This window comes from Neurospora tetrasperma (genome assembly GCF_000213175.1).
Source record: "Neurospora tetrasperma FGSC 2508 unplaced genomic scaffold NEUTE1scaffold_6, whole genome shotgun sequence".
Classification (NCBI taxonomy): Eukaryota; Fungi; Ascomycota; class Sordariomycetes; order Sordariales; family Sordariaceae; genus Neurospora; species Neurospora tetrasperma.
In genome coordinates, this window is record NW_009799104.1 from 3031522 (window position 1) to 3050546 (window position 19025).

The 19025-nt window shown below is 52.4% G+C and overlaps 7 protein-coding genes across 7 annotated transcripts; 3 read left to right on the top strand and 4 right to left on the bottom strand.

Annotated features, from left to right (window-relative positions):
- Positions 1-117: 117 nt before the first annotated feature.
- Positions 118-2569, bottom strand: NEUTE1DRAFT_88262 (uncharacterized protein; the record flags this gene model as incomplete). Its single annotated transcript, XM_009856325.1, has 4 exons — positions 118-467; positions 520-1929; positions 1997-2216; positions 2325-2569. 4 exons carry the CDS (start codon positions 2567-2569, stop codon positions 330-332), a joined length of 2013 nt encoding a protein of 670 aa, XP_009854627.1.
- A 1194-nt stretch (positions 2570-3763) lies between these two features.
- Positions 3764-5595, top strand: NEUTE1DRAFT_124894 (uncharacterized protein; the record flags this gene model as incomplete). Its single annotated transcript, XM_009856326.1, has 2 exons — positions 3764-3770; positions 4136-5595. 2 exons carry the CDS (start codon positions 3764-3766, stop codon positions 5476-5478), a joined length of 1350 nt encoding a protein of 449 aa, XP_009854628.1.
- A 904-nt stretch (positions 5596-6499) lies between these two features.
- NEUTE1DRAFT_124895 (uncharacterized protein) lies at positions 6500-8443 on the bottom strand (the record flags this gene model as incomplete). The annotated part of the gene is made up of 4 exons (XM_009856327.1): positions 6500-6809; positions 6875-7649; positions 7712-8175; positions 8234-8443. 4 exons carry the CDS (start codon positions 8285-8287, stop codon positions 6618-6620), a joined length of 1485 nt encoding a protein of 494 aa, XP_009854629.1.
- A 4493-nt stretch (positions 8444-12936) lies between these two features.
- Positions 12937-13520, top strand: NEUTE1DRAFT_124896 (uncharacterized protein; the record flags this gene model as incomplete). The annotated part of the gene is made up of 2 exons (XM_009856328.1): positions 12937-13344; positions 13458-13520. 2 exons carry the CDS (start codon positions 12937-12939, stop codon positions 13518-13520), a joined length of 471 nt encoding a protein of 156 aa, XP_009854630.1.
- A 216-nt stretch (positions 13521-13736) lies between these two features.
- Positions 13737-15041, bottom strand: NEUTE1DRAFT_148955 (3-methyl-2-oxobutanoate hydroxymethyltransferase; the record flags this gene model as incomplete). Its single annotated transcript, XM_009856329.1, has 2 exons — positions 13737-14573; positions 14775-15041. 2 exons carry the CDS (start codon positions 15039-15041, stop codon positions 13899-13901), a joined length of 942 nt encoding a protein of 313 aa, XP_009854631.1.
- Positions 15042-15517: 476 nt separating this feature from the next.
- NEUTE1DRAFT_49668 (uncharacterized protein) lies at positions 15518-15973 on the bottom strand (the record flags this gene model as incomplete). The annotated part of the gene is made up of 3 exons (XM_009855576.1): positions 15518-15545; positions 15746-15844; positions 15948-15973. 3 exons carry the CDS (start codon positions 15971-15973, stop codon positions 15518-15520), a joined length of 153 nt encoding a protein of 50 aa, XP_009853878.1.
- A 1033-nt stretch (positions 15974-17006) lies between these two features.
- NEUTE1DRAFT_96207 (uncharacterized protein) lies at positions 17007-18851 on the top strand (the record flags this gene model as incomplete). Its single annotated transcript, XM_009856330.1, has 7 exons — positions 17007-17437; positions 17509-17519; positions 17594-17635; positions 17774-17811; positions 17914-18028; positions 18188-18369; positions 18434-18851. 7 exons carry the CDS (start codon positions 17405-17407, stop codon positions 18571-18573), a joined length of 561 nt encoding a protein of 186 aa, XP_009854632.1.
- Positions 18852-19025: the final 174 nt, after the last annotated feature.

Sequence of the window (19025 nt, forward strand, 5' to 3'; positions counted from 1 at the left end):
CTTCATGCCAAGCTTCCTTCAGTAATGAACAAAAACCGGTTAGTATGAACAAAGAAACAGAATAACGCCCCATCAACGACAAGCCACCGGAACTCCCGCGCCCAATTATGCTGGTAACGAACTTGTGCGTTGGGACAATTGAAGAAAAAAAGGAAAAAGAAAAGGAAACCTCTCCAACAATAAACGACACATGACACCGCCACGTGACTCCCGACTGACTAAAGAGAAACAGGTTAAAAGGGGAGATGAAGAAAACAAGAAGGGAAAGCAAGTACAGCTAGTCGTCAGGAGCCATGGGTAGGTTTCATGTGCGGCAACATGGCAGTAGTTTACTGCCACCTCTCATCACCCACGGACCGATAACGCGGCTCGCGAGGAGCGCGCGAGAGCTTGCCAAGGAGAGCGTCGAGCTGGGCCCAGTTGTCGTCGTTCTCGGCGAAGCGGCGATGCTTGCGGGATACAATATGCTACCGTCATGTTAGTAAACGTCATAGTATGCCTGATATTGAGGAAACTCACCGCATCAAAGTCCTCGAACTTATCTTGACAGTTTTCGCAGTAACCCGGCTTGGGATCGCGTGGCTTCGGCTTTGTCTGGGGAACGGGCGTGCTCGCGGTCCTGCGCAATTTCCTCTCCTTCTTGGCCTGCTCCTGCTTCCGAGCTTCATCATCCTCCCAGATACCAGGCATCGGGGGTTTGGCTGGATTACCCAAGCTGGCGGCACGAGTGCACTGGGCGGCATCCACACCAATCTCGGCCAAGCGACGAACACCAGAGTCTTGCGAAAGGGAAGGACCACCAGCCTTCTGAAGAACCTTGCGCTGAAGACCCAAAACTTCCTTGCTGATACCGGCCTTGGCGCCAAGGACACCGGTGGTGGACGACACCATCTGAGAGCGAATGGCGGATGTGAGCTTGTTGGCCTGGATGCCAGAAGCGACGGGCTCTCCGGCTACCAAACGGCCAACTTTGGTGGTATGGCTCATAAAGGCATTCTGCGAACGGAAATCGACTGAAGGAGTGGACTCCTTGGCTGACTCGACGGTTTCGGGGGCATCATCAACTACTTCGGTTGCACGGTCGTTGGGTGCTTCCATCTCCTTAAGAGTACGCTTTCCCGTAACCGGCTTGGGTGATGGTACCTCGGGGGGCTGGAGGGTCTTGGTAGCCTTCTCGGTAGCGGCGGCGGCGGCATCTGCAGCTTTGACAACTTTCTCCTTGGCCTGGGTCTTTTCCCGCCTCGTCCTTTCAGGGGGATCATAATCCTCAACGAATGGGCAACGGCCTTGAGATGCTACACGAAACTGAGGCCATTCGCCGTCCTTCTTGTCGGCAACTCTGTGGTACTCCCTCACCATGATCGGCCTCGTCTTCTCCTCGATATCGTACACGTAGATGTAGGGGCCCTTGAAGTAGTGGATGTCCTTGGTAACAACAGTGGGATCACGATCGGAGGGGCCGTGGACACGCTCATTCTGGAGCATTTGGAGTACATTCGCAGTCTGCTGGCGAGCCTTGGCCCTGTCAGCGGCTGCTGGTGTGTGGCCTCGGCCCAACAATGCAGCCTTGTACAAGTCCGTTTCAAGGACCATGCCGAGAATCCTCTGGAGTTTGTCAAGCGACCAGATCTTCTTGCCCATGTCCCGCGCACGGTGCAGGATGTCAGTGCTGCGTGCTTTCGGCTTCGGCATCGTCTCTTCCTGGGGCTGCACAGAGGATTTCCGGAGTGAGGGCTTGTCGAAAATGAGTTTGCGTCGGACCGAGTCGCCATTGCGGTTCAGGAGAGAGGGATCGATTGTCTTTGGCTGTTCACTTGTCGATTGCGTGTTGGTAACGGGCTGGTTCTCGTCCTGGACTGGCTTTACAGGGGGAATAGGACGGGTGGTGACGACATGGGTGATTTCGATGGAAAAGAACTTTTCCTCGCGCTGTGACCGATGTGTAAGTATAAGCCGAGCGGTTGGGCCTGCATTGGGCAAGGGGTCGTTGACTTACAGCGCCCAATTGAGCGACTTGTTTAGCGAGCTTGTGACGTTGCTCGTCAGGAATGCTCTCAAAGTAGAAGACCATCTTGTGAAAGCGAGATCTCATAGAGGTTTGCCATATACTGAGGTCTTCAAGTTCCTTTGCGGTGATGCGGTCGGTCGTCGTGGTGGAGGCGGTAGTGGTGGTGGTGGTGGTGGAGGCGGCATACAACCTCTCGGCACGGGTGGTGCTGGTAGCCGCGGTGGTGCCTGATCTAGAAGAAGCCCTTTCAGGCCGTTCCCGATCAATGGGCCGGGATATCGTCGAGGCCTTGCGCGTGATATTGGACACATTGGACCGGGAGCTCGTCGGCGAGGCGGCGGCGCGTTGACCGCCATGTTCAATCATCTGTCTCTTGGCCGGCGGTGGTTGACCGTATGGCTCCTCTCTAAGCTGATCGGCATGGGAGCGGACGGCGGCCTTTTTAGAGCCCTGTAGTGCCAAGGCGGTAGCCGAGGACCCACGCAGCGGCGAGTTGGCGGCATTGGGGTTGTCGGAGAGAGGAGCCCTCTTAGTGCCCGAGGCAGTGGTGGTGGTCGACATTGCTGTGGGATGTCGATCTAGAGATACTGTTGTCTTGTAATATATCCAGTCAACATGCTATGGGTGTGGTGTTGTTTCTGTTTGTTCCGAAACGCCGGCTCGGGGATGGTAAGGGAGGGAGACAGCTTCCGGGTTGTCTGTCTGGTCGCGTGCTGATACTAGCTTGGACTTTGGGTAGGGGGACCCCGGATAACTATGGTACACCAAGAATCAAGTCGAGTGTTGGGTGCGAGTGCTGAGTGCTGTTGGTAATCGGCGACTCGACAGACAAGACAAAGTGGTTAGGCTCGGTGATCGATGGTGTCGATGGTCGAACAATGGCCCAATGCGGTCGGACACTTATTCGTCGTCGATCGTTTGTCGTTGGCTGGCTGGGAAGGAGCAAGGAAGCACTCGACCCTGGCCTGGGCGCAAAACAACTAAAGTGAGGCGGTTGGTGGTGGAGGTTGGGGCACAGTTGTCTGTTCTTTTGTGCTGCCACCAAAAACGCGTCTGTCGATTTTTGTCGCTGGAGGTTTTGGCTCCGTCGTCGCAGTGGCACGCGCTGTGCTCCGATGACAGGAAGGAAGAAGGGGCCGCTGTTGAACAAAACGAAACGGCTGAGGCCAATTGGATTATCTGCGCAAACCTTCCAATGTCGAATTGCGCCCGAAGTCAATCGACACTGCGAACAGGCCAAGATGGGTGTTCTGGTGTTGGTGGGTGGTCAAAAAACCTTCGTGTAATCAAAGTGTTTGGTTTTGATATTGACAGTCGCGACAGCAGGGTCCAGCAGGCCATACCTCTAGGCAATGTGGGGGGGAAGTGCAGGCGCCCGGCCCGGGGTGGTTGCACTGCCCTACACTGAAAAGCGCTGACAATGAAAATACACCGGCGCCTGGCAGCTGTGGTTTGTTGTTGCTGTGCTGGGGAATGCCAACAGCAGCTCCACATCCGCGGCTTGCAGCTGGCAGACAGCATTTGAGGCCCAGCGAGACCTGAACTCTTGGCAGTCCAGTGAAGCGCCTGGCAACTGTCAGCATGAATTTGATCAAAAGTGAGAATGATAAAGTGACGATATCCCATGTCTTTGCCTTCACAAAAACATTTGAACAGGCATCTTGTCTGCTGTGAAGCATTTCAACTTCATTTCTCGCCGTACATTGTTGCTTGGGGAATTTGGAGGTTGGTAAAGGTTGAGATTCCAACAACCCCATGATCAGTTTGTAACTAGAGTTTAGGTGCTGGTAGTCCTAGTAATAGGTATCATCAATATTGCGAGCCATCCCAAACCAAGTTCACCTACACTAACCCGGCGAGCCGAGGTGAACTCACACCTCGTTCTCACCTAACCACCACATTCCTTACCCTCATCACCCTTTGACAACCACCCTTTATTTGACATGAAGCTTCCCCAAGCCGTCCTGCGGCAATGTTCCCGACACTTGCGCTCTCAGAGTAACTGGCCTCTCCAACCACGTCTCCAATCTGCCAGGTCCATCATCCCCGCATCTCACCCAAGCTCACCACCATCAACACCATGGCGCCCATCCCGGACCTACGCAACGACGACGACGACGACAACAGTCTCAGCCGCCGACCTCGAATTCGGCCAGCCTGTCTACGAAACGCACCCCCACATCCTGCAACCGGGTGAACTAACCCCCGGCATCACGGCCCAAGAATACCACGAGCGACGTTCCAAGCTCGCCTTCGCGCTTCCCGAAAACGGCATCGCCATTCTCGCCTCCTCGGAACTCAAATACCGCTCCGGCGCCGTCTTCTTCCCCTTCCGACAGGACTCCAACTTCCTCTATCTCACCGGCTTCTCCGAGCCCGACTCGCTAGCCATCATCCAAAAGACCGGTCCCAAACCGGGCGACTACGTCTTCCACCTCTTCTGCCGGCCCAAAGACCCGCGCGCCGAGCAATGGTCCGGCCCCTGGTCCGGGCTGCAAGCAGCCGAGGATGTCTTCAACGCCGATTTCACAGGGGACATCGCCAAGGTTGAGACCTTGCTGCCACCCATCCTTCGCGGCGCCGGCAAGGTCTACACGGACATCACGCCCTCCACCCCCGTCACCGGCCAACTAGTCACCACCCTCCTCTCGCACCTGCACCTCCCCCCGGCTCCCCTAGCCGGGCTCGTCCACTCCTTGCGGGCCATCAAATCCCCCGCCGAGATCTCCAACATGCGCCACGCCGGCCGCGTCTCCGGGCGCGCCCTCACCTCCGCCATGCGCCGCTCTTGGTCGTCCGAAAAGGACCTCGAAGCCTACCTCAACTACGCCTTCACCTCGCACGGCCTCTCGGGCCCCGCCTACGTGCCCGTCATCGCGGGCGGCAGTCGGGGCAACATGATCCATTACGTGCACAACAACCGGCTCCTCAACCAGGACGACATGGTGCTCGTCGACGCAGGCGGCGAGTACGGCACCTACATCACCGACATTACGCGCACCTGGCCCGTCAACGGAAAGTTCTCGGCCCCGCAGCGGGATCTGTACGAAGCCGTCCTGACCGTGCAGCGCAAAATGGTTTCCCTCTGTCGCGAGAACGCCACCTTGTCACTGGACCAGATCCACCGCGCCACTGAAGCCGGTTTGCGCGAGCAACTTACCTTGCTTGGCTTCGATCTTTCATCAGGGGGAGGCAAGATGGATGTGTTGTTCCCTCACCATGTGGGCCATTATGTTGGGTTGGATGTGCATGATACGCCTGGTTACTCGAGGAGTTTGACGCTGAGGCAGGGGCATGCGGTGACGATTGAGCCGGGGGTCTATGTGCCGCAAGACGATGACCGGTTTCCCGAGCATTTCCGGGGACTGGCGGTTCGGATTGAGGATAGTGTGGTGGTGGACGTGGAGAGCCCCTTGATCTTGACGACGGAGGCGGTTAAGGAGGTGGTGGACATTGAGGCTTTGAGTTAGTGAGTGAGTGAGTTTGTGGTTATTGATGGGGGAGGGGAGGGGAGGTATTGTGTATAGATGGGAGGAGGTATTGTATATATCCGTGTATCAGATTCTACTGTATATGAATACCCACTCTGAAACTAAGATTATGGTTGAGGGGTGATCGATCCTTTTTCAGACGCGGATTATCTGTCTCCTTCAGTCTTCAATTGTAGACTTTCTTATGTATGATATGAGAGTCTACCTATGCAGATCAAAAGCCGTCATGGTTTTCAGTCATTGAACAGTAAGCCACTCAACCCTATCCCACTGTACACTTCGAACTCTTCTAGAAGGAAGTTCATCTCCTCCTAATCACATATTGAAAGCGGAAGAGCACAATCATTACGTCACTCGGTTTGGTGGTCACCATTCACAACTCGCTAAGTTTAAGGCAAGAAGATTCCCATTACGACAACCTCCCTTCTCACGTAGACTGAACATACACTTGACAGACTCGTTAACACGGCACAATGTGCATCTAGGCTCACCAATAGCATCTCATGGAACTTGGCCCTCAACTTCATCACTAAGAAGTTCTTTGGGAAGTGATCTTAGCTATCAGCTTAATTCTTGGATATTTCGTCACCGTTCGGTGATCTAAAGCTCGCGCACCCCGCGAACCAAGTTGAACGCATCGCAATCGCCTCTTGAAATCTGTTCTCAAGGGGCCATGGTAAACGATCCCGAATCACGAGTCTCGTCCATAATCTTTATATCATCGAACCCTTTTCTTTCCATTGACTCGTCCTTTTCTTCCAACATATCTTCCATCTTCCACGGGAAATGACCTGACCAAGAAAAACCCTCAGCTCAATTTTATTCCCTTCTCGTCATGCTATTTTCGCATCTTTTGCCCCTTTCATCGCCCCTTCAGATACCTTGTGTCAGGCTCGGAGCGGGTGACCAACAAACGTTTTGAGAAGTGGGATTGATACCGAATCAATACTTCATAAAATAGAACAAGTTACACATAGATTGTCGAAACAAGTTCATCAAGATAGATAAACAGATATGTTATAAAATCACGCCTCAAAGCCAATCAATGCTTAGACGCTAAACAAATGACATAAAAATACAAAGTGGCACAAATCGCCGACCTTGTTGAAGCCGACGTTCTAGCAGAATCCTCTGGGGTCGAACAGAGTCCTGCTATACGCTGGCATCTGGTACGCCGTCGCGGCCGTGTGATTGAGCAGTTGTTCAAACGCCTGCAGTTTTCGCGAGAGCTCTCGGTGCTCCATGGTGATTTGCTTGTTCCTCCGCTCGAGCTGGTGTATGTATTCGGTGGCCTTGGTGAGGATTGTTCCCTGTGCTTGTGGTCAGTCTCTCCCCTCCACGAACCTTGGCCGTGCGTGTCAGGAGGCAAACTTACCTTGCTAACTTTGGGCGCTCTCGAATTTTGCGACCCGTCATCTTCCACCCCTCCAGCCTCCGATATTGTGTGAAGCGCAGGGACCGCCTCCCGCAGCTCGGCAATTTTATCCTTGAGATTTGTCCGATATTTCCTTTCAATGTCGTTATGCGCCGTCCGATCCCCAATCTTGTGCTTTTCCTCTACCTTTCTGTGCTTGTCACCACTACCCATCCTCTCGCTCGACTTTTCGCTTATGCTGCCGTGTTTGTGGGAGGGTCTCGCTGGTGCTGGTCGTGACTGGGATGATGTGCTCGCCCGCGGTGGTGATACAGGCCTCGGCATCTGACCACCACCCATCGATGAACTTGCATAACTCGAGCCGAACCCCGAGTTGAACCCAGTTGCCATATCCCCAAAGTTGAGGTTGATGTTGGAGCCGAGTCCTCCCATGCTGGGCCCAGGATTCATGGCAATTGCAATCAGTCGTCGCTGTTCGGCCTCGTTCAGGGCTTGTTGGTTGAGTCCTATCAGGGAGTCCATTCTGAGACCGGGTTGTGGGCGCTCCCAGCTAAGGGGTGTCGAGTAGAGACCTTCACGCGGGGGTACTTCTTGCGGCGGAGCTGTATCTATTTTGGAAAGCTGCTCAGCCAGATTCAGGGACATCGCCCGCTCATCCTCCGATAGAGCATTATCCAAGGCGCTGTCTTCCATGTAGTCCTCGGATTTTAGCGTACCAGCAGTTCTTCGGTGAGGGGGGGCCGTTGTTGCCATGGAGTGTGCCGTGCTCCGACGTCTTGAAAAAGCGATTAGGAACTAAACTTTTTTGGTCCAAGCGGTTTAAGGGTTTAAACCTACCGTTGTTGCTGTTGCTGTTGTTGTTGTTGGGATAGCTGCGGGGCTCTTCCTTTCCCTTTGTGATCCTGCCGAGGGGGCTCTGTGATTTCAGAAAGATCATCGAAGTTGTCGTCGTTGTCGAACTGCAACCAATAGTCCGGCTCGTCGAACGGTGATAGCTCAGAGTCCAGCCTTGTTCGTTTCCTCTCATGGCCTTCCCGGGTTCTGGACGATTTTGAAGACGGCATTCCGGTATGACTGCCATACATGGACGGCCGTCGGGTCATTGAAGGATGAGAGGACATGCCAGTGAAAGCAGTTGCTGGAGAAGTTTGTGAGAGAGAGTCAAGTGACATGGTCGTCGTTGCCGTCGAGTTCATGCCAGAATGGTTGGCTTCCAGTGATGGCGCGGTGCCCCATAGTGTTGGCGACTGCGTAGAGGTAGACCCTGACAAGTTGTAAGATTGGTCAACGGGGTTGACCGTCTGGGTAGCGTCAGCAGCGAGACAAGACAGATAGCAAGGACACAATAGAAAGTGCTACCTGGTGATTGGGTACTGAGAAGTACTCGAGACGTCTGAGTGTGTTGGGATCCATCTTATTACGTGAGCATGCCGTGAGGCTGTCAGGACTAACACGAAACGAGGCGACGATGATGAAGATCGCGGAGGTCAAGTTGAAACCGTCGACGAAATAACCGGAAGCCTCGTGGCCGAGAAGAGTAAAAACGTGTGAGATGCCGAGGGGTTGGTTCTGAGTTCCAGCTTTGTGTTGTAGATCATCTGCAGATGTCTACGACAAGCTCAAAGGGGGGGGGGCTTCTTGGTCAAAGCCCAGACTTGCGGGGAGGACTAGTTTTCCACCGCCACTTGTATGGTCCGCGGAATAAGCTAATATCTGGATCTGAATGCTGTTCCTGACGACATGGATATAAGGATGAGCAAAAGCTCCGGGTGGCGGAAACCGTTCAATTCATTCGACTACAAGTCGTCGATGGGTGAAGGGATGGGAAACGCAATGGCACCAGAGACCGTGACTAGCGGAACGATAACACTCGAGCCTGTGCCTCCTTTCTGTTTTGTCGGGGTTTTTTTGGGGGGTTTTTTTTTTTTAAACTGTCTTGTCTCCAGCCCGCACAATGAGTATCGTCTTTTTGTGTCGACTAATAACTTTTTCAGTTAAAGATGGGGGCTCGAGAAACACTGAAGGTGGATGGCGCGACAATCAGGAGTTTGGCGTAGCGAACTGGCGCAAAGCTCTGTGCTTGTTGGATGGCAGAAGAGTGCGTAATTGGGCGAAACCAAAAGCCGCGGGCAGTGGTGTAAATCACCAGATTTGAGTCAGGAAGGCGGGAGAAGAAGGCCGCGGATTGGCAAAGCCAAAGAGGTCAGAGGTGTCGCAAACTATGAGCACGGCGTACAAAGTTGCGTGGATCTGTTGGCCAGCCTAGAAGAGGTAGAACTAGGGTTCACCAACAGCAGCAAGTCTCCAAGGAAGCTAGGACTAACCCAAGGTAGGTAGGTAGGTAGGTAGGTAGGTCTAGGATAGGAACCTGAAGATGGAGAGGGTGTCGCGCAAGATATTATCGTGGGACAACGGAGCGGGTAAGCACTGCGGTGCCGGCGCGGAACAGGGCTTTGTGAGCGCTTGAGGTTCCCAGACGGGTGGCGGTTGCGTTGCGATTGCGCGGTTCGAGCGTTGGAGCTGAGAGTTCGTTCGTTGTAAGTGGTGGTGGTAGTGGTGGTGGTGGTGGTCGGTTTGGTGGTGTCTTTCGTTGGTGTCTGTCTCCAAATTTTCCCCAAAAAGAAGAAAAAAAAGGAAGAAAAAAAAAAACGGATAAAAAAGGTACAAGAAAGCAATGCCTTGATTAAAATGTGGACAAGTCAAACAAGGATCCAGCCAGATAGCCCAGATCGATACGATAGCAACCGCGACGACCCGGAAAGGAGGGACCGACAATACCTAGTAGATGTGAGATGTGGACGCAAAGAAGGGGCGGAAATCGTGGGATGACTCCAGGGGGGCCCTTGAAGAAGCTGTCGGTTAACGTCAGGTACCTCTCGACTATTACAGTCAGGTACGTATGTCAGGGATGTCGGCTATGTCATGTACACTATGTCATATGTGTTAGGTACGGTAACGTAGAGGTAAGGTAAGGTGGTGCAGGAGCTAAGGTAGCAGGCGGCGAACAGGATGGGACTCGGCTCCAGATTGCCTGCTGAGATTTGTCGGATGCAATGTAAGAATGGAGGGGGATTGAGCAATGGGAGACCTCTACGTTCCAAATATCACGGTTGTATGTCGCCAACGGCGCGAAACGGAAAGGGTCGGGAATACTATTTTGAGTTGTTTAACTTGCAGTAATAACAAAGTCTGGTCTCCATAAGAACCACCTAAGGCCGGTTACGTTACTGGTCACTGCTGGTTCTCTAAAGCCTTCTTTCTTCCACTAGCCGCTGAAGACAGTGCAATTGGATGTGCCCAGCAAATCGCCTTCTCTGCCGTGGGTAGTGTAAGGTGACTGGCCGCAAGGTAGTACCTTATCGCACAACTCGACGACGAGACAAGAGAGAAAAAGGACGGGGGTCAAGAGTGAGAACGAGAAAAGACATTTGGAGCGCCTGGGGTGAATGACGGGAGGTTTCGTGTTTACCCCCGATGGTCCCAGGTTGAAACTTCACCAGAACATGGAAAAGAATACCAGTCCCGTTTCCTTGTTGTTTGGATATTCGCTGGAGGCAGGTGTACTTTGGCCCGGTCAGGTAGGTAGACAGAAGGTACCGGCCGAGAGTGCAGTCATTCCTCGTGCCACTAAATGCTAGCTGAAGAAGTACTGTGAACACTACACTAGAGGTAGTGCTTCCCTATAATTGGGAGGTACTCCACATGTACAACACGATATAACCAAATGTTTGTTCCTTTACTTTTCTTTTCCCCTGACATATAGTCGCAGTCACTGGTGCATATTAACGTCGGAAGAAATAAGATATGTAGGTAGCAAGACATGCCCGCCATAGTATGTAGACGGGAATTACATACCTCTACCTACCTGTAGCACTGCAGGTAGAGTGCAGACTGTTCCTTCCATGTGCAGGATATTACAAGCGATAAACACAAGCAAGCGATGGAAGGATACATAAAGGTAGGTAAGGTAGGTACCTGTAGTATCTTTCTCGATCCCGATTCTTCCTCCTTCCCTCCTCCTTCCTCTCTCATCGTCTTCAAAGAGAAAGGCCGAGGAAGCGTCCCCAACCCCCATCGCCCGCCGTCTCGCATCAAGGAGAAAACAAAAAAAACCAACAAAAAAAAAGGAACCATCGGGATCGGTTGCAGGTTGGAACGCAGGCCAGGCAAGCCGATTGGCCTAGTTGGACGTCGATTGTCGAACATGGCCTGACTTTTTCCCATGGCTCAAGGCACGCCGGGCCCTTGAGGGAATGGATCGTTGGGGATCAGAGGGTTTGTGAAGGTCGATTCGCTGAAGAGACGGGGCATCAGTGAACGAGGCCAATCGGTGGGGGGACCCTGGCGTTTTGCTGCTGGGGTTCTGACGCAGCTTTCAATGACTTTGAGCCCATTTGCCCTGAAAATCATGCCACTTTTCGATTTGCACGAGTGAGGCCCCACCGCCAAGCCGGCAGTGGCTTGTGGCAGCGCCCACTCTGACTGGCTGTACCCATCTCAGTGGCTGTCAGCCTAGGTACCTAGTTGCGTTGCAAGGCTTGTCCATTTGTTCTTGGTGTGTTCTAGACCTCCGACCATCAGCCATTTGCGACACCAGCAGCTCACCACCCATCCAAGTCCACCGCAAGTACCCGACCCTACCTAGGTACTGGAAGTACTCTCAGTCTCTGCCCATCATTCTTCGCCCACACACCATTGTTTGCCGCGTGCCGTTGCCTCGGTCTTTATGGAACAGGGAAGTTGAACGGCGAACGGGACCCGAGAGCTTATCGACCGATTCGATGACGGACGGGAACGACGGCATGCCGGCGACATACACACACACACACGCACACACACGCACACACACGCCGGGATTGAACCTTTCCTTGTCAAGAAAATCAAAACAAGCACACGACCATCAACAGCACCGGGAACGCGCGCGATACTGACATCTTTTTGAGCACGGCACAGCAACAGGAACGAATGCTCCGCGGATGATCAGGCGGGGGGTACGGCTTCCGTCACAGCTTAAGCCCCGCAAAAGGAGATCGCCGTTTCGATGACGCCGCCAGTCCACCCCCGTGTGCGACCGACAAACCGCTGTATATAAGCTTACTACTTGTACACATTAGATAGGTATATACAGTATAGGCCAGTTCATGGAAATCCTAACTAACCCGCAATCCGCTGGAACGCTCGCTCATCGAGATTGGTGTACATGTATCTTTTCACATCCCGATCATAACCACAACCCATCTAGCCATCAACACGATGAAAGGATGCCATGGTACATTCTTTGCAGCGGCGTTACATGTAAAGAGACCGGGCATGGAACTTCTGATACTTTTAAATTTCCAGCGGAGTTTTCCATATGCAAGTCATCGACGATTGGTCACGATCGAGATGAAAGAGATATATCGTTTGTGCAGGCTCGTTATGCAACAGCCTTTGCATGTTGCACAAGTTGTCTCTTATCACTTCTGTTGACCACAGGTCCCTTGATAGCCGATGATGCCCGGAAATGTTTCCGTCGTAGTTGCTTGCATGCGCTCTTTGTTTACTAGAGGCTCCGAGAAATGGGTACGAACGACATCATCAGCTCCAAGCGCGATCTCTGTGCCTTCTTTTGAGCTTTGATGTCCGGTTGTCAAAATCGGGACAATCCCGAAGAAATGAATACAGCAACCCTAACCCTCAAACAATTACGCCCGTACCTGACACTTGGTGCAACCATGTCTCCACTTTCTCCTTCCGCTTGCAATCGCCAATCAAGTGTCATCTCGTTGCCCAGCTGATCCTTGACAACAACCATCAACATCGTCGTCAACATCATCAGCCTCACTCCGGCTTACAAGCAGAGTCACCTGAATATAGCCGTTGGATCTCAGGCTGTTCAACAAAGCTACCAAAGGAACACCACGATCAAGTCCAACCGAGAAACTGGTCCAAGCGCTTAATCATCACCAAGCAAACAAACAAACAAACACGAACAGGACAAACCCGTGATACGGTTCATCGCTTCACCTTTCAATTCAACCTCTCTCTTTCTGTTCATCACCTCACATCCAGACAACCCCAAAATGGCATCCTCCCAACCCCCACATGGCACCGCCTCCCCCCCATCCCTCCACGACGACAACCCAAACTCATCAACAGCCTCCCCTGTCCTCGAAGGCCGCGACTCGCCCAATCTGCCGCTGACCATGACCGCCTCCACGGTTTTGATGACGCTCCCGCGGGACGCCACCGCCGCCCTCGCCGAAGCCGGGACCTTTGACCAAGAAAAGGTGGTGATACGTTTCAAGCCGGTCGGGTCGGCGCCCGCGCTCCGGAGAGAGCAAGTCAAAGTGCTGAGCACGCACTCGTTCGAGACGGTGGTGGCGTACCTGCGGAAGACGCTGAAGGTGCAGGAGACGGAGAGCGTGTTTCTGTATGTGAATAGCGTGTTTGCGCCGGCGTTGGATGAGGTGGTGGGGAACTTGTGGAGGGTGAGTTTACTTTGGTTTTTTCGGTTTTTGGTGAAGGTGGTAATAATTCCGGGGGTGATGATAGTGTCAAGTGCGAGTAACTGTGAAATGTGTGCTAATGATGTGTGTTGCAGTGCTTTAAGGATTCTACGAACCAGTTGAATGTTTCGTATTCGATGACGCCGTCTTTTGGGTGATCACCTCAAGTCTGAGAGGTGAATCAATCCCTGGAGACTTGCAGGGTCGGATCATATCTTATGAACAGCATGTTAGACGGTGTCAAGATTGTGACGAGCCGTGTCGAAAAATCATCCAACAAACCTAGGATTGCTATGGAAACTTTAGCATCCTTGAGCAACTATCTGAAGGGTTTTGACACCACGGAACGCCACACCGTCAAGGTCATCAATATCCACGGCACCTCACATCAAATTAAAGGGATCACGACAGAGGTACCTATCAATTACTACACTATCAACGTGAGGCAACGCTCTTATATCCAAAAACAGCAACACATTTTTGTTATCCCAACATCATGCAAGGGGTATTATCCTCCTCCCACCGCCACGCACGCACTACAGCATTACTCGCGCATCCTTCTCACCCTCGCCTTCAGCCTTAGCAGACGCATTCGCATTCATCAGCCTCCTCACATCCCCCACAAAGGCCTCCACCTCCTCCTTCGCCATCGGGTACGTATGCTCCTCGGCCGGATAACTCCCGCCCTTGACTTCATCCCTATACGTCTCAATAGCCCTCAACGCCTCCCCCCACACATCGCCATACTTCTTGACAAACTTGGGCAAGAACCTCCCAGGCGGGAAATTCCCCGTCATATCCGCCTGCACCAGCACCTGTCCACTCGTGCCGTTTCCAGCACCAATGCCAATCGTCGGGATTTTCAGGAGACCGGTGATGAAGGCCGCCACCTCCTGCGGCACGGCCTCCACCACCACGGCGAAAGCACCGGCCTCCTGGACGGCCAGGGCGTCTCGGAGTAATCGCTTGGCGGATTCTTTGGATTTGCCCTGGACGCGGAAGCCACCCAGAGCGTTTTGGCGCTGGGGAGTGAGCCCGATGTGGGCGAGCACGGGGATGCCGGCGGTGGTGATGGCGCGGATGGTGGGTGCCATCTCGGCGCCGCCTTCGAGTTTGACGGCGGACACGCGGCCTTCTTTGATGAAGCGGATGGCGGTGGAGAGGGCTTGTTGGGGCGAGATTTCGTAGGAGCCCATGGGGAGGTCGCCGACCTGGGAGCATGGTTAGTGTTTGTTTGTTTACTCACTTTTGGTAACGGGATGGACGAGTAGGATAGGGGCAGTGAAATAGGACAAGGGATGAAATCGGTGAGACGGATCACGGAAGAATAGGAGTAGGTATAAACAAAGGGTTCTCAAATAGAGACCATGGGATGAGAGGATATAAGATGTTGGAAGAAAGAAAAAACTCACAGTAAAAGCCCGGCTAGTAGCCCTCGCCACACTCCGACAATGCAGCAACATCTCCTCCACCAACACCTCGCTCGTGTCCTCCATCCCCAGAGCAACCATGGCCAGGCTGTCGCCCACGAGGATCATGTCCATGCCCGCGTGCTCGGCCACGTGTGCCGAAGGGAAATCGTGCGCCGTGATCATGGTGATTTTCTCGCCCTTTTTGTACATGGACTGCAGCGTGTTGAGCGTGACCTTTTTGCGGGGGCTGGTGGGCGGGAGGCCCATGGGGGAGTGAGAAGAATAGCGGGTTTGGATTTGCACATGTTGGTGGTGGTGTAGTTGGGGTTGGTAGTATCCCGTGGTGTTGAGGTGTGGTTGAGATGCAATGGCACCACGCAGCAGGATTAATGGTTTGTAATTGGTACCCCTGGAAAGGAAGGGAGAAGACCTCCGGAGTAGTGAAGATGTTATTTGCTTGTGCATTATGGTGGTTCAGGTGTGGTGGCTGTGGTGTTATGATATAAGTGGTGAGAGGCGTATGTAAAGTACCGGTCCAGAATATACGCAATGTGAAGGTACAACGGAATGAATGAAGAGACTTTGCGATGCTTGGAACAATCGATGCAACTTTTCCTGACGGTTTTGGTGGTTGATGGAAATAGCAATGCTGCACTGAAAGTAATTGATTGAGAAGAAGAGAGAATGATTTCTACATTTGCGCCATTTTTTTTCCTTACTGCGCCCGGCTCCTCCTTTTTATTTCAACTCCAGAAGCCATGATGGTTTTTGCTGCGTAGAATTGAGTATATCTCACAAATTTCTTGGTGTTCTTTGCCGTTTCCGCCAAGTGTCAAGGGGGACTGGGACCCGCCGGCTTGTTCGGGCGTTCGGAGAAAGACCCACACTACCCACTTTACCGGTCGCTTGGATGTGCTTGATTGGCTGTGTTCCTGGGGCCGAGGCATCGGTGACTGTCGACTGACACTCACTGGCGCTGCACTAACAATTTTGGGTCTGACACAAACGCAAGCATCTTGATGATGTTCGTCTCCGAACGGACACCGAGAACATTGACGGTGTTGACCTGCCTATCGTGATGGTTTGAGGCTCTATAGACTATTGTAGAGGGCAGTGAAAGACTTTCTGTGCCGTGTCAGATAGGTAGCATCTATGCAACCACTTTATGTAAACCCGCCGACTTTGGCTTCAGATGACATTGTGAACTGCGGGGAATTGGTCCAGAGCCGAAGACTCGGTGTTGGACTACCTTATATCGTGGGCTTAAGAGATGAATATATCCATCTTGGACCTTGAACTTGCTGCCTGGACTATCTGAAGCTTCATTAGGACCGTACACAGAGTCGCAGGCAATCAGCAAAGTTTATGATGCCCAAAATGTAGCACCCTTCAAGGAGACCGCATGACCCGTGTACCTGGTCGCTGGTTAACAGCCATCACTAACCACACCACCAACCAAACTTCCTTCTGTTAAGTCTAGTCTAGTGCTTCCTGTTCCCCAGACTTTTTCCGCCATTCACAGTTGAATCTTGACGCCGGATCGCCGGCCACTCTTATGGCCGCAAGTCCGATGGTGGGTGACTGTATCCCACAAGTTAATGGAGTGAGTTGTTCCTTCATTGGCACCACACACACACACACCATTGTCAAGATCGTTCGTATATCCCGTATTTGGATCTGAGTCAACTCTTATGTTATGTGTATGGTGAGAGGCACGGAACGGGTTCAAGTATCATTGATCCATACTGTGTATGGACGTCACATCGACCGCTTGGTTAAAGGCTGTTGATGCGCCGTTCTTTATTAGATGTTGCTGTTGACTATTGTGTCTGTTGTTGGTGACCGGATTTGGCTTGGAGACAAAGCAAACATGTAACACCACCCCCTAAATGTACCTTGCGGTTGGTAAATTCGACGAAGTTGCCTTGATGAGGTTGATTGGAGTTGACTCCTCCTGCTGTCCCGTCATTCCCCGTCCTCAACATCTGAAGCACAACAGCCGGTCCCGACCTGGGAGTGACCGCCAATGAATCACTATCGCTTCCTTCAGCGCATGACCTTCCCCACTCCTGGCTGCTTATCATTCGCTCGCGGCCGGCAAATGCACCCCTGGCTGCTACCACCTGAGGAGGTCAGCGCTGTACGGTAAGCCTGACGTCGTGGACGATCGTCGCTACTGCGGGCGGGAACGTGACAAGGAGTGCGACTTGTCTCATTCATCCCACTTTGTTCCCAACTTCGACTTTCCGACCTGTGAATAATCAATCAAACCATCGACACTTTGCCATATCAGCTTCAGTGCCTACCTATTCGAGTCCATTCGCGATAACCTCCCCGCCATCTTTGGCTGTCAGCAACGCCCAAGCTTCGCTTTCAACCCACTTCGGCCGCAGCCGGTAGACCAGACGAGAGCGACATTGCATCTCGCCACCACCCGCCGACCACGCATCCAACTGCCTACTTCCGCATTCTGCAGTCTTGACACTTGTCATCCGTTCACAACATCGGATTATACGATAACGCGACTATTTGCGACTTCGCTTCAGATTCCCTGCGACAACTCGAAGCTAGATACCACTTCATTCTTATCAAAACGGCAGAACCGAGCGCGAGTTTCTGATAGAGACAACATGAGTTCCCCACGCCGCCGTATCGAGACAGATGTGAGTTGCGATAGTGTTTACGTTCAGCTACGAATCAAGGACACACGTGCTAATATGTACATTGGCAACAGGTCATGAAGATGTACGAATCCCGTCCTTACAAAGCTCCAACAACCCTTTCCCACGAGCGCCCTGTTAACACGACTGATACGACAGGCTCATGAGCGACTATGAGGTTACTTTGGTGAACGATAATAGTATGGATGCACCCTTTCCAACTCCCTGTAGGAAACAATCAACTTCCGGTTTCGGAGCGCTGACATGGAAAATGCAGTGTAAGATGCGACAACTAAATGATCCGAGCTGGGATGCTGGGCTTACCTAACAACACAACAGGCAGGAATTCTATGTGAGGTTCAAAGGGCCTGCCGAAAGTTTGTCTACCCAATATCTTCCATTCCCTGTCTCACCTGTGCTCAAGCCGCCAGATGTGACTCGAGGATCTTACAGTCGCTAACACCAAGCCCTCCCTACAGCACCCTTTGAAGGCGGCATCTGGAAAGTCCGCGTCGAGCTACCCGATCAGTATCCATACAAATCCCCTAGCATTGGCTTCGTGAACCGAATCTTCCATCCCAACATTGATGAGCTGTAAGTGGGGACTGATACCAAACTGATTGCACCATCCGAGGAAATAATCACGACAATACGTCGGGCGGGCTCTGGTTCGCCGGGGAGAAACATGCAACAAATGATGGGCCACTCGCCGCAAAAGACCAATTGGGGCTAACCAAATACGCCGCATACCAGATCCGGATCGGTTTGTCTAGACGTCATTAACCAAACATGGTCGCCAATGTTCGATATGATCAACATCTTTGAAGTATTCCTGCCTCAGCTTCTACGTTACCCGAACCCTACCGATCCTCTCAACGGTGAGGCCGCTGCCATGTTGCTTAGAGAACCCAAGACCTACGAGAACAAGGTGAAGGGTATGTCAACACATGGCATTGTTTTGGAGTATAGAAAGTGGAGAAGCTGAAATGATTTTTGCAGAATATGTCCAGAAGTACGCGAGTAAGGACGCGGCAGACGAGGCGGACGCAGAAAGTGAAGACGACGGCGAACTATCATCCGTGGCTAGCTTCGACGAGGAAGACGACGAGGAGGCCGCCGGTAAGATGGACGACGTCTAGGTTGGTAGTCCTCCAACGAATTCTGAAGGCTCTTCGAATCCTGAAGGCCCCTCATATTCAGACGGCATTTTAGGTCGTCTTTGCGTCACTTCGCATTTATCAGCGGCAGGAGTTGTTTTCTTCGGGGTGTTCAAGGGCCTCTGTTTCGAACCGGCGTTGAATAAGGTATCTATGGGTTGGGACTTTTTTTGGTTTGCTTAGGTCACTCGCTTTGTTTTCTCCCCTCTGATTCTAGGACTGTTCATACACATCATCTCAGTGCAAATCGTTATATCATTCCGTTAGAATGCTCTGGCTTTTAGTGCATTGCCTTCGTGTGGAAAAATAACCAGCTTTTTTCAGTCTAGTGATGTTTTCCTGCTTTTCCTGCTTTTCCTGCTTGAGGAGGCCCAGGGAGACTCAAGTCTAAAACCATCACTGAGGCACAGTTGAGTTGCAACAGAGTTCTAATA